Below are 14,508 nucleotides of genomic sequence, written 5' to 3' on the forward strand. Positions count from 1 at the left end.
ATTTTCTGTACTTTGATTTATTTTTAATTTTTGGGTCAGCAAAATGAATACACTGACTACAGAAGTTTCTAGGTGAAAAATCAATAGTAAAATTGGAATCCCAGAATCTTCTTTCATTATATTCAACATGTTTCAGTTACTGCCTGCTACTACCAAATGGTATACGTTTAAAGAGCCCAAACTGCTTTTAAAATTAGCCTATGGAAAACACTATTATTTCACTATGGAAAAGACTAGCAAAAGAACTACCAAATTCAACTGGTGCCAGAATAGTTTCCAGAGAAAACTGAGAACCCATTTGAAGGACTTTAAAAACTGGAGAAATTTCCCCAGAAACACACATATCCTAGAGATAGAAATATATTTAAGCAAAAAGTTGGGGGATGGAAGTTAACTTACACATTCAACTATTTAAGAATGGCACTTATAAGAGTTGTGTTTGATTTTATATGACTTTGTAATAAAAGCATTCTTTGAAAATAAGTTTATATTTATAGAGTTTTCACATATAATATTTCATTTATTCTTTCCAACAATATTCTAAGACAGCTGTTGTGATGTTGATTTTTGAGATGAAAACGAAGGTTCTAAAACCTTAAGGAACTGTGATAGAGTGAAGGTGTGAATCTAAATTCAGTGAGTGCTCTTTCCACAGTATTTTACAATCGTCAAACTTCCTACTATGTAGGGAAGTTGAAGAACACTGGATTATCATGTTACTTTATTAGAAGAAATAAAATTACTTTAAAAAATCGATCATTATATTTGTTCCTTACTCTCAAACAGTATATTTGATGCAGCCTATTTAAAGACAAACATATCTCAACCCCCTAGGAATCCTCCAAACTCCTATGTTTGTCTCTAAAAATTGCCCTGCTAAGGTGAAACTGTTCTCTAAATAACATCAGTTGTAAAAAGCAAAAAACACTGAAAACTTAAATGACTCCCAGGATTGCTAAATTTAATAAATTTTAGGAATGGAAATTAAGAAAAAGCAATGCTGTATATATAATGTACTACTGGTACAATTTTGGTAATGGATATCAATTAGAATTTTTACTGATTTTATAATCTCAGTAATGAAAAAGAAAGAAAAGAAAGAGGTAAAGGACTAAAAAGATTTTTAGACCCTAGTGATGATTGATTTATCACTACTTTTAGTCTTGTTTCTGCCACTGTCTAACTGGGTAAATTTAGCCCAGTAACTTTATTTATAATTCTGGTTGCAAAGTTAAAAGTAACATATGTAAATGTGGTAGAAAGATTATAAAATTCCAAAGAAATATAAAGTGACGGTATTTTTAGTCAAAGGAAAATGAACTCTGATAATGCGGAGGTCTTTTGCTGTCAGTTTGCTTTCTATTTTAGGCATAATGACCTGTGCAGCAAAGAAAAATCAGCTTGAAGCAGGAGGATAAAAGTGACAGGCAAGTTCATACTCCTTACCTGCGTACATATGGTATGTGAGCCTCTCTATAAGTTTAATAACAGTTCCTGCTTTGATAATTGGAATTCCAGCTTTGGGCTGCACGTTTTCTTCAAATATGATATTTTCTTCAGAGTCAGGCTCTGCAAATCTATAAACATCAGCACTAGGGAGCCTCATCTGCTCCTCCTTTTCTTCCTGTAGCATTGTCACATCAAGCATCCTTTCCAGTGTACTCCGGTACTGTAAAGATATCAATGCTGCCATCCAGTTGTTTTTCTCTTCAGCTGACTTGGCAGAAAATATAACGCTATTTTCATCTTTTAAAATTATTTCAAAAGCATGCTTGTACTCATTGGTGTCATCTTTGTCATTAATTTGTACCTTTCTCATAAAAAACTTTTCTTTAAGACGATATTCTGCATTGCTAGCACCAGGAAGTCTTGGCTGCCCATGATTTGATTTACAGCAAATCATTAAGCCATCAAAGAGAAATATGTGTCTCTCATGTTTGGCTCCTACACGTGTAAGAGTTCCTTCCATTATAAACTCATTGCAACATTGTCCAATGTCTTTTCCCTCCCAACCATCAATATTCTTCTGAATCTCGTTCATTTTCTTGATTGCTAGTTGTTTCCCCTTCATTTGCTGACTATAAAACCGACATGCAGATTCACTAGGATAAAGGAAAAAACATGGTTAGTACAAAGATGACAGGGAATCTACAATTCATGTAAATAAATGACAGTGCAAAAGTGTATTTTAAAAAGTTGCACTGAGAAGGTTTTCACTATTTCTCCAAATATATTAGTGTTACAAAATTGCACAGTTTTGGAAACTAAAGCAACATAGTGGAGGCATTTTTTTAGTGCTCTAAAAAGAACTGACAATTGACAAAATTCTACCCTATATATTTAGCTACAGAATGATTATTTCTACCATGGCTATGAAATATTTAGAATGACAAGTATTAAAAAGTAGCCCAATATAGTGAAAAAAAAGAAAGATTAAAAAATTTATCTAGAAATGCTTAAGTAGACAATACCTAAAGCTAAAAACCATGTATATATTATATTATAATTAGGAAACTGGAAGCATATTATCTGAATTAATGCCTTGAGTTACATAATCCCTAAAATAAAAGACACTACTAATTTTACTTTGACAGAACAATGACGTTGACATAAATCTACCCAATACATTTTGCTCTATCTCTCCTTTAGCTTACCAGTTGACTCTCAGGAGGTCTTGTCTGGGAGTATGCAAGGAAAATGCACAAATATGAAAGGTTTTTCAAACAATAACAAATTCTCTTGGCTTTGATGTCACTTCCTCTGAAAGACCAAGCTTGTCACTAAAAGTATTTTCTTCATTGTTTACTTGAGGAGGGAACTGGGATCCCTGAATTTATACCACAATATTCAGGGTGAAAAGGAGGATTATAAAAAAAGTGAAAATATTCACCTCAGTCTTCGTTTTGCAAGACTTTTAGAACATATTTTTTCCATACCACTCTGAACATTCAGCAAAGCTGTTATTGCTTGTTTCAAACATTCCTTGTCTTCTTGATCTTCACTCTTTTCTTCTAACTGCTGCAAAGTAAAAAGTGACAAATCTGAATTAGCAGAACAGTTCTGGCCAAAAAAAATAATAATCCCATTTTATTTAAGGATAAAGATAACACTGATTAACTCTTTCTACCACAATAAAAATTTTAAACCTGTCATAAGATATATTTTATTTATTTATTTGGCTGTGCCAGGCATGCAGACGGGATCTTAGTCCCCCGACCAGGGATCAAACCCGGGCCCCCTGCATTGGGAGTGTGGAGACTTAACCACTGGACCGCCAGGGAAGTCCCTATTATTCTTTTTAGAAGTCTTTTTCTTCCTTTATATTACTATCCATATCAACATGCAACCAAGTTTTCTACATTAAAAAAAACAAAAAATGTAGAAACAGTATTAACAGATGTCACACCTTCTGACAGGCAGTAATGTGCAGCTTCTCAGATAAATATTACTGAAAGGAAATGAGGGACATAAATTATCTTTTTACTATCATAGGTCTTGGCACCACAGTAGACACACAGATGAGATTTTTTTTGAAGTGTGTAATTTTGTCTTAGATTTCTGATTCCCACATTATGGTTGTAAGCAATGGAATGCCGAGGAAGATAAATATACAGAGAAGGATGCAATATAGTGGAGAGGAAGTTGAAGACACAAAACCTAGGATCAAAATTTGACTCTACTTTCTGTGTGACCTTGGGGCAAATTACTTGACTTGAGCCTCGCTTTTCCTATCTGTCAAATGAGGCTTATAAAACGCCTGCTTTGCCTATTTTATGGGATTGTTATTAAAAATGAAAGCACTTTTTGCCTATTTTGTAGGGTTGTTATTAAAAATGAAAGCACTTTGTAAATGGTAACATACAATATAGGTGTAAGTTGCTTTCCTTTGTAGTTCTACTACAGAATTAACATTGGTATCATGAAGAACTTTGTCAGTATTCACATGTTAAGATTTTGAGTAAAACTAGGAATATACATGTTAGTGAAACTCAAGCACATTTTCAATTAGTGCCTAAAGATACCACATGTGCCAGACAGAAAGTCTGTACTTAACAAGAATTGAGTCGTCAATAACTACTAATCATCAATGCAACTAGGTGGCGGTAATTCAAGCAAGCAATTAACTGAGGTATGAGTGACAGTAAGTGACAATAATTCAGTAACCTTATAAATCTCTTTGTGGCCACCAAAAAGGAAAAGTTAAGAAATAACGTTTATTAATAGAGCTTTCATGCAACATTTAAGAACACTTACTCTTGGTCATAAAGGAAAAAGACTTGAGAAATAAAACCATAAAAAATAGTAATTTACAAAGGTTTACTTTTCAAAGAGCTTCATTATCCATTAGTACTTTAAGAACGTTGTTCTTGGAGAGGTATCTCTTAAAGATTAACAATACATTCCTTTTTTGTTTCAACTGATACAGGTTATACACACACACACAACACACACACACACACGTGTACTGATGACCTATGAAAAGTAAACATATTCTTACTCAATGCTCCAGACAATTTTTATAAAAATAATTTGCTTAAAATATCTTAATGCTCAAATACTCCAGAAGTAATAAATATATTGTAATATCTATTTAACAATCAGGTTTTATTATTCAGATTTCTTATATCCATTATTTAAAACTCACTGAGGCATAATCTGTACTCTTTAGAAAAATATCCAGTCTCATTTGTGTTAAGTAAAACAAAAATCTATTCACATAATTTCCAACAAAAAAGGGTTGGGGGAGGGAGACAGTTGCTAAAGGATAAGAGACTTAAAAATAGCTACCTTACAAGAAATATGCAAATATCTTTTACTCATAGTATTTCTCTTCACCATGGCCAGCTAGATTAAAGAAAGCCAATGGCCAAGTATTCATAAAGAAAGATACTAGGTTTTTAGTTAATGGATATTAATGGTAGGCTGAAGGCTGGACTCTGGGTAATCTCTAAAAGTATCTTCCATCTCTATGATTCTAAACTATTTACCTCTCATATGGCAGAATTTTTGGAGACAAATAAAATATTACCATAAACTTTATCAAGTTTAGGCTTCAAAGGCAGCAGACAATCTAACAATGAAAGCAATATTCAGTAAGAAAGGGCAAAATTCTAGATGGTTTAATAAAAGTACCACTAAAGAGTAAACTACTTCACTGAGTTGTTTCAGAATTTAATCACTCAATATTTAAGTCAATATGGTACAAAGCAAAAAAAAAAAAGAGTTGACACTAACAACAGAATATTATTGAGTCCTTTACATTCTATCCTTTGATATTTTTAATATTATTAATTCAGGCAAACATAGCTAGTCATACAAAACACACAATTCTAACACATAAAAAGAACTCTGAAAGTAACAAATCCATTTAGACATGCATTTGATTTTCTATTCTAAAGATGTTTCAAGTTTCTGGGTCATTTATCTATCATTAACTATAGCATTTCACATACAGAATATACTGGTATCTCAAAAATATTTTTAATATATTTTAAAAGCACAAACCCAAAGTCTATTTTAAAAACCATAAAACTTTACTGATGAAATAATTTTTAAATGTAATATTTACCTTCACAGCATTAGTCAAGCATCTAAAACAAATTTCAATGTAATAAATGACCTTCCTTATAAGCATTCTTTGCTTCTTTTACTTAACATAGCTGATTTAAACAGGGCATTGGTGCAGAATAATTCAAGCTAACCACCATCAAAGGGGTGGCTTATTGTTGCTACAGAAACAAAGCAATGGCAATTAGTATGTAAATGAGACTCCACAAAGCAGCATCCTCTTGTTACCAAAGTGATATTCAATACCATGCTTTTCATGGGTGCCTATTTAATAACATTATGTAACAGCAACAATTTAATTTTACAAATTCTGTTTACTAAATAGTCAAAAAAATTATCAAGTCCTGATATTACATTGCCGTATATGAGAATGTATTAAAACTTACCCAAAGCATCATATTCTAAAGCACAATGGTAAATCATACGATCTATAGAGATGATAAAATTTACATTTTCAAAAGAAAGGAGCCACTTTTACCAGTAATTTTTTGGGTTTTTTTGGGGGGGGGGTCCTTTTGAAATAAGTAGAAGGGGCAGTAGTCAATATGGTATACTGCATGCCCAAAGGAAACCCTGAGAGATAAACAGTATTAAATTTAAGAAGCTTTAAACTGGAAAAAGATAGGAGACAAATAAAACTCAAGACTGGTTTACACATAAAAAAATAAAGTGTTGTACCTGATGCAATTTATATGAGTTCAACTAATTCACAAACATATAATGGCTCCTCTCTTTAAAAACAAACTTGAATCCATATGTTTTTATTTCTAGAAATTAGTTTTCTCCAACAAGAAATACTATAGAATAAAGAAACTGCTATTTTACTTGATGATGGAGGCAGGCAGGACCAGAACCCAGGATTCCCAACTCTCAGTCCTTTTCAATATACTACCCAAAGAACTGAAATGACTTGAAATATTTGTTTAGAAAATATTCACCAAATAAAACCTATTCCATTCAAATAGGTAAATTGCAATGCACAAGGATGACAAAATATATAATCAAGAAACATAGTATAACTAAATTGCTGTGCTGAACACCTGAAAGTTACACAATATTGTAAATCAACTGACTTCAATAAAAAAAATTTTTTAAGAAATATACACTATAATTGTCTAAGATTTGGAACATAAAAATAAAGATTTATCTTTATCTTAAATATTGTGTACATATATGAGTTCATCACAAAATATGAGAACACAAGCAAAGATAGGAATCATGAAGTAAATTTCATAACTAGTTCCTTCCTTTCCCCCAAATGTTATTTTTTGAGTTAAAGTGATTTCATATATGCAGATAATTCTCCTAAAATATATAAAATTTCAACCAGTATGTGATGTTAATGATATTAACAGAATTCGATCTTCTTTTACTTAACCCTTATTTTCCCCCAAGACAAGCAAGGAGATGGACCATTACCAAGGTGGTATATAATACATGAAATAAATAGTATAACACTATACATAATCCATAATTGTAATTTAAATGAAACAATCTTTATTAAATTAGCCAATGGCTGAAAATATAGAAGTGAAATCTTAAAATATAAATTATAACCTGACTTACAGTTCACTATTAGGAAATAAAAGCAAAATTCTCTAAGTTTTTGAGGAAAGTCACAAGTTCTATTGAGATAATTAAATGGTCTTTTGTACACTTTTAGAAACTATATAGAATATTAATAGTAGCTGAATGAAACTCAAAAGGGCAGATCTACAGGGGAAGCCAGTGAAGTTCCAATCAGAATTAATTTAACAAATATTTAATTAACCATCCATTATTTATAAGTAATGAAAATATGACAGTGAGCAAGCCAAATCTGGTCACTGCTGTTAGAGCTTAGAGTGTAAAAGAGAAGACAGATGAATGACAAAGTGCTATAATGGGGAAAATATAGGGCACTCTGGAAATACACAGCAAGGGCCCCTGACTTAATAAAGGGAGAGATGATAGCAAGGAAGGCCTCCAGAAGGAAATGACTATAAGGTTCGAAGGATAAGAATGGTTTAGGTATGGGGAAACAGAGGTACAAAAAATATATTAGGAAGAAGAAACAGCATGTGCAATCAAAGAGTTATTCAGGACCAAGGCTGAGAGAAACTGGCTGAAGAGTAGAACCTGGTGGCTGGGAAGGATGGGGGTGGGGAGAGGTGAGGAGTTAAGATGTTGGAGAAGTCAACAGGGACCAAGTCAGGACTGCAAGCCTTATTAGGAACTTGAACATTAACCTGGGTCAATGCGGAGCCATTAAGGGTTTTAAGCTAGTGACTAATGTGATCAAATTTGCATTTTAGAAAGATGGCTCTGGTTTGGTTACCCAGGAAACAGCAAATGGTGGGGGTGAGGATGGGGAAGGCAGGACTGAAGGGAGATGAGATGATCATGGCCCTCATAGAGTACTGAGAGGAAATGAACAGAAGATGAATCCAAAAGAAGATCCTTTTCAAGAATGAAAAGGACTTACTTGGTGACGAAGTGGATGTGATGTGGAGAATGACAGAGAAGAGTTGAGGACTTCCAGGTTTCTATTCTGAGTAACCAGATGGATAGTAGGACCACTTCACTGAGTGAATGAGTGCAGAAAGAATAGTTTTCCTGGGAAAGATAAGTTTTCAGGAAAGTGAACTTGATTTGTTTACACAATAAAGAAGTAGAGTAGTTCAAAAGATAGTTGGACAATAAACAGTCTACATTTCCCCATTTCCTTTTTCATACCCCTCTCTTCATTGAATCTCTTTAATCCTATTGAGACCAGCAAAATTCCTGATTTTCTTCATGCGCTGCTAAAAGTAACCTTGGGTGTGACAGGTTTCTTACCTGATAGCAAAGGGGTCACTGCTTTTCTAGATACACTTCATGAGTAAATGATAGGACGGGAGTGGGGGAGGAGAAGGGTGTGATAGGGTTCAGGACACACTACTCCCCAATTTGGCACCTTGGCATACTGAGTATTTTAAGTTGAAGGAGTTTGAGAAAACAGCAGGAGGGAGGGAGAAGGTCAGTGACCTCCCTGGTTCTGTTTTGTCAAGTTCCTTCAGTTTAAAATACTCAGTATGCCAAGGTTCCTGTGCCATGTAAAACTTACATTAAATAAATCTGTATGCTTTTCTCCTGTTAATCTTTGTCAGTTTCCTTTTCAGACCCAGCCAGAGACTCTAAGAGGGCTGAGGAAAAAACTTTCTCCCCTACAGGTACCTCGGAGCAGAAATAATTTGAAAACAAACAAACAAAAAAAGCATATTTTAATAGAGAACACTGCGGCATGTAAATTATATCTCAATAAAGCTGTTTTTTTAAAAAGTAATAATTTATTGCTTTTAGCTAAACATCTGCTCTTCAACTTTCTGTATACTGTACCTATCAGAGTATCTTCTCTCTTAAAATGGGCTTCTAATGGTTTTAGCAATCAGACTGATGGTAAGTTCAGTTGCTAGTCTGAAATGTGCAATTACCAAAGAAATCATATGACAAGATTTTATGGTTTTAAAAAGTAAATGGCATCATACTTTATCTATTGAGATTTCAAATATTAATTTAAAAAATATTTGACCAAGAGAAGGGAAAACAAAAAATATTTACTGTTGATTCAGTGAGTTTAAAGTTTGTAATTAAAAAACAATTTTTTAATACTAGCTGAAGTTTATAGTTATTTTATATAGTTTTATTTGGGGTTTCTTAAATTAATTAAAATGAGTATTTATAATTTTTATTATAAAAATTGACAAAATACTTAAAAGTAGAATAAAATGATGAATACTCATATACTTCATCCGTATTTGGCAGTTTTTAAGATTTTGCTAAATTGGTTTTAATCTCTTTTGTCTTTCTTTGCTATCCAGACAGGTGGAAAACTGCAATTAATATAAACATTTAAATATATATAATAGGAATTAAAACTGTCTATGAAAAAGTTTTTCAGTATATATGATCAAAAGAACGATAGAGACAGGGGCTTCCCTGGTGGTGCAGTGGTTAAGAATCTGCCTGCCAATGCAGGGGACATGGGTTCAAGCCCTGGTCTGGGAAGATCCCATGAGCCACAATTACTGAGCCTGCACGCCACAACTACTGAAGCCCATGCGCCTAGAGCCCGTGCTCCACAACAAGAGAAGCCATCACAGTGAGAAGCCGGCTCACCGCAACTAAAGAAAGCCCACACACGGCAACGAAGACCCAATGCAGCCAAAAATAAAATAATAAATAAATAAATTTATGAAAAAAAAGAATGATAGAGACAGATAATGATAAAAGTATTATTTACTATTATCTATTAATTACCTTTAAATATTAGAGTATTCGAAATTCTGGAAACTTTTATTTTTTTAAGAGTTTTAAAAATATGGACCATTTTTAAAAGTCTTTATTGAATTTGTTATAGTATTGCTTCTGTTTTGTTTTGTTTTTTTGGCTGCGAGGCATGTGGGATCTTAGCTCCCTGACCCAGGATCGAACCCGCACCCCCTGCAATGGAAGGCAAAGTCTTAACCACTGGACCACCAGGGAAGTCCCTGAAAACTTTTTAAAATAGAGAAGCACTTAATGAAAGAAAAGATCTTACACCTTAAAAAATGAAAGAAAAAGAAAAAGAAGAAAGAAACTGCACTATAACTGAAAGGCCAAAATGCTGGTGAATAACGTTACCAAGCTCCTTTCATTGTGACTTAGAATCACTTTTTTACAGTAAGGCCAAATTTATGTTTATTTTTAGCTTTTTAAAGAAAAGGAGAGAGTTTGGTGAATTTCCAGCTAAAAAAGGGAAAAAAAAGTTGAATACCACAATGTTTATTTGATGAAGAAGTCATAACACAACAGCAAAAAAAGTAAAACAGGGAAATATGGTTCTAAGTATCACTATTATGTTTTCAGATTGTAACAATCCTAGATAATTGTAAAAAGTTTTTAGAGTTCCTGCTAATTGGATTAAATTTGTGTACTGTTTCTGTATGGGAATATTTTAAGCTCAAGCAAGTCATCTAGGTGAGGAAAAAGATAAAGGATGATCTAAGAACAAATAAAGCAATTAAAAAAATAATCAGTGCAACCGATTTTTAAACATGCCCAATATTCAAACTGTATTTTAAACAGGATCCAGCTACTCATATCTTTAAATCTATTAGAATACATTTTCTAACATTAGCAGTTCTCTTGCCTACTTGTGGAATATGAGTTGCAGCCCTTCACTGTACCCCCTTCCTATTGTTACAGACAGCAAAGCCATAACAAATACTGAAGAAGAGCTATAAAAATGCAAGAACTTCCAGTAATGGTGGTGAAGTGAAGAAGTCTGGAGAACCCTCTGTAGATAACAATTATTCAATCTAAACAAGAGATTAAAAATATTTATAGGCACTGGAAAAAATCTGAAAGAAAGCATAAGCCAGAAATACTATTGCTCTTGAAAAGCTGCAACTAGAAAGTGTACACTTGTGGGATTAGGGCTTTCTCCAACCTCCCATGATGACAGTGAGGAAGAAGGAGAGAAGAAGAGGAGTTTTACAGACTAGAGATGAAAGAGAGCAGAATTTAAAAGGAAACTGAAGGGGGAAATCTGGAAGTGAATGAATTGCAGAAGGGTTGAGACACAAAATCTGAGAATAAACTCTACTCAAATGCCTGGTTGACTCCTAAACTCTGCATGCATGAAAAGACCCCAAGGAGTCTAGCAAAAAAGTAGGCAGAGACCAAAGAGGAATCTACTCTTGAAAGACAGAGCTATAATGGATAAGTTCTGCTTTTCTTAAACTGAGTTTATTCCCCAACTGTACACAGCTCAGAGAGCATTAAGCTGAAGAGTTATTGGTTTAAGGTGCCAGGGAATACAGCCTGAGGCTGGCAGAGTGGCTGGAAATTAAGGGGGAATCTCCAGGTGTAAGGGAACCAGATACTGTGCCCCCAAATTTGAACACTATCTCTGCCCAAACATTTATTCTGTCAAATCATACATGTGTAAGGAAGACAGGAAAGAGTCAAGCTAAAAAAGCAGCGTATGGAAATCCTAAAAAGTGATACAGAGATATTAGCTGCTGCACAACGCAGAAGAGACAAATTTGCAGTTGAGTCCAGAAAAGTTAACTGTCTACTACTAGAGTAAAAACCCAACAATCCAAAACAAAACAAAAACCAAAACCCACAAAGGGAACCCCAGAAATCCTCAACACAACAGAATCCAGAGTTGTTAACTAGCAAAAATACTGGGAAAATGTGACCCATATTCGAGGAAAAAAACCCAGTTAATAGAAACTGACTCCAAGCGGCCCAGATGGGGGGTGGTTTAGGAAAGACTTCAAAGTAGCTTTTGTGATCATATTCAAAAAATCAAAGGAAAACATGGTCTTATTGAGTGGACGGATAGGGAGTCTCTGGAAACTATAAAACAAAATCCAAATGGAAATTCTAGAGTAAGTATAGTAACTAACAATTCTATTGACAGATCAATAGAAATTACCACTCTGAAGAACAAAGATTTAAGAAAAATGAACAGTCTCAGAGATCTGTGGGACAACATAAAGTAGTTCTACATACATGTAACTGGAATTCCAGAAAGAGGAAATGAGAGAAAAATGGCAGAAAATGCAGTAATGTAAAAGCAAGTTAAAATCTGAAAGGTGAAACGAGTTTGAAACTTTAAACAGGAAATCAACCCTAAAAAAATGTTAGGATAATCTCATTTATGGAATAAAATACCTTTCAAAACCATCTCTCTTCTTATCAGAGAAAAAAAAATCACCAAAACTGAATGTTCCTCACAGCAGTTTAGCTGATTTAAAATTTTAAAGCCGGAGTAATATATATTAGTCAGCTATTTGTTTATAATGGCTCCTGAATTATACTATTCTATGTTTAACTTTAGGCATTCAGCATCTGTGGTCAGATATGATACCACTTAGCTCACTGCTTTGAGCCCACGGTTTCTGGAAAAGAATTTCTAAATTTAGAAAGCTAGTTCAAAGGAATGGAAGCTAGACAGACCTCTTCTGGACTTATTTTTATGATACTCAGAGAGAAGCTATGTTTTCTAAATCTCCTCTTATTGCTGGTATTAAGCATCAGCTCATGGGCAGTATTAAAAAATGGTCTGAAACATACAGCAATTAAACCAGATGCAGAACATGAAAAAAGTAGACAAAACATTATCTAGAGTAGAAGATGTTTGATACTTGTCCAGCTCCCAAACTGAAAAAGCAACAAACCAAAGCCATTAACAAATGCATACAAGATACCTGTAGTAGGGGTCTTCAGAGCATATTTCTTTACAAAGAGTTTCTGGTGCACTATGTGAAGGCCATTAGTGGGTGTTTAAAGTGAATGATGTAGCACAATTTATATTTGCCTTTTCCAATTGTTTTATATACTGAAAAAAAATACTCTGCGAGGAAAAATGTCTCCTACTTTTAACATTTCTCAGTTCTTAAGCCTAAGTTTCCCACTCACTGCACCATTCAGTTCTAAGTTCTTATCTGTAACCTTTCCCACAGTTCTGTACTTAAGCATTTGGGGCTACAATTTTGGCAATATTTATGATGCTAAGGGGAAATGTTAAGGACTATTCTTCAAGTCAGTCAGTACACAAAAATCTAGGAATATTAGAAAATTTAATGTTAAATTTTAACATATAGCAAGTGTCTAACCATGTGAACATTCATATTAAAGTCTTTAGTGTCTCTTATTTTCTAAAGTAAAGCTTGTGATCAAGACAAGCACTGCACTGTTATAACGAGTTAACATCCACTAAAATATTTACTATTCCATTGGTTCTTAATTTAATCTTACCTAAAAACAGAGGGTTGTTATGATGTGTTAAAATTAAACCTGGACATGTTTCTCTCAATTATTTTCCTAATCTTGTACTTTTTATTATCAATGAAACCTAAGAAAGGTATGGAGGTTTTAAGTGTTAAATTTTCTATTATTTTTTCATTTAAGGGAAAGCATACATGATAACCCCAACCTCAGTTATGTACATTTAGTCTTATTCAGAAGATTGTTAGTAATTTTGAATTCCCATGAGTTTTTAGCTGCTTATAATACATCTATTTGAAAAATACTGCAATTGTTGGCTTTTCACTAGATTTTTGCTGGACTGAAATTAAATGTTAAAATCTAAGATCAGGAGGAAATGATTAATTGGCCCACGCAAAAAATATATTTTTATGGGTTTAAGAAAGCCAATATACACTGGAGAATCAGAAAAACAAAAATGAATTTAATTTTTATAGTATACCAAAAACTAACTGTAATGGGTTGAACTGTGTTCCCCAAAGAAGTTCTACACATGGTACCTGTGAACATAATCTTATTTGAAAATTGGGTCTTGGGTTTCCCTGGTGGCGCAGTGGTTAAGAGTCTGCCTGTCAATGCAAGGGACACGGGTTCGAGCCCTGGTCCGGGAGGATCCCACATGCCGCAGAGCAACTAAGCCCACGCACCACAACTACTGAACCTGTGCTCTAGAGCCCGTGAGCCACAACTACTGAGCCTGCGAGCCACAACTACTGAAGCCCACGTGCCTAGAGCCCGTGCTCCGCAACAAGAGAAGCCACTGCAATGAGAAGCCCGCGCACCACAACAAAGAGTAGCCCCCAGTCTCCGCGACTGGAGAAAGCCCGTGCGCAGCAACTAAGACCCAACGCAGCCAAAAATAAATAAATTAAATAAATTTTTTTAAAAAAGAACATTGGGTCTTTGCAGATATAATCAAGTTGAGATGAGGTCATATTGGATTAGGGTGGATCCTACATCCACTGACTTGGCATTTTATGAGAAAGGAAAGAGATTTGGATGCAGAGGTAACAGAGAAGAATGTGAAGATATGAAGAAAGTGATGTGAAGATGGAGGCAAAGATTGAAGTGAAGGCATTTATAAGCCAAGGGATGCCAAGGATTTCTGGGATACACCAGAAGCCAAGAAAAGGCAGTAAGGATTCTTCCCTAGAGACTTTA

General features: G+C 34.1%; 1 protein-coding gene across 2 annotated transcripts in view; it reads right to left on the bottom strand.

Moving 5' to 3' along the window:
* The window catches only part of SOS1 (SOS Ras/Rac guanine nucleotide exchange factor 1), a 144,384-nt gene that overhangs the window by 40,597 nt on the left and 89,279 nt on the right, over positions 1 to 14,508 (bottom strand). For both annotated transcript variants that reach the window (XM_060117875.1, XM_060117873.1), the window contains exons 9-10: positions 2,891 to 3,018; positions 1,447 to 2,102 (exon numbers count right to left, since the gene is read on the bottom strand). In XM_060117875.1, coding sequence (XP_059973858.1) covers positions 1,447 to 2,102; positions 2,891 to 3,018 — 784 coding nt within the window. The remainder of the gene's footprint in view (positions 1 to 1,446; positions 2,103 to 2,890; positions 3,019 to 14,508) is intronic.

Source organism: Mesoplodon densirostris, chromosome 14 (assembly GCF_025265405.1).
Source record: "Mesoplodon densirostris isolate mMesDen1 chromosome 14, mMesDen1 primary haplotype, whole genome shotgun sequence".
NCBI classification, from domain to species: domain Eukaryota; kingdom Metazoa; phylum Chordata; class Mammalia; order Artiodactyla; family Ziphiidae; genus Mesoplodon; species Mesoplodon densirostris.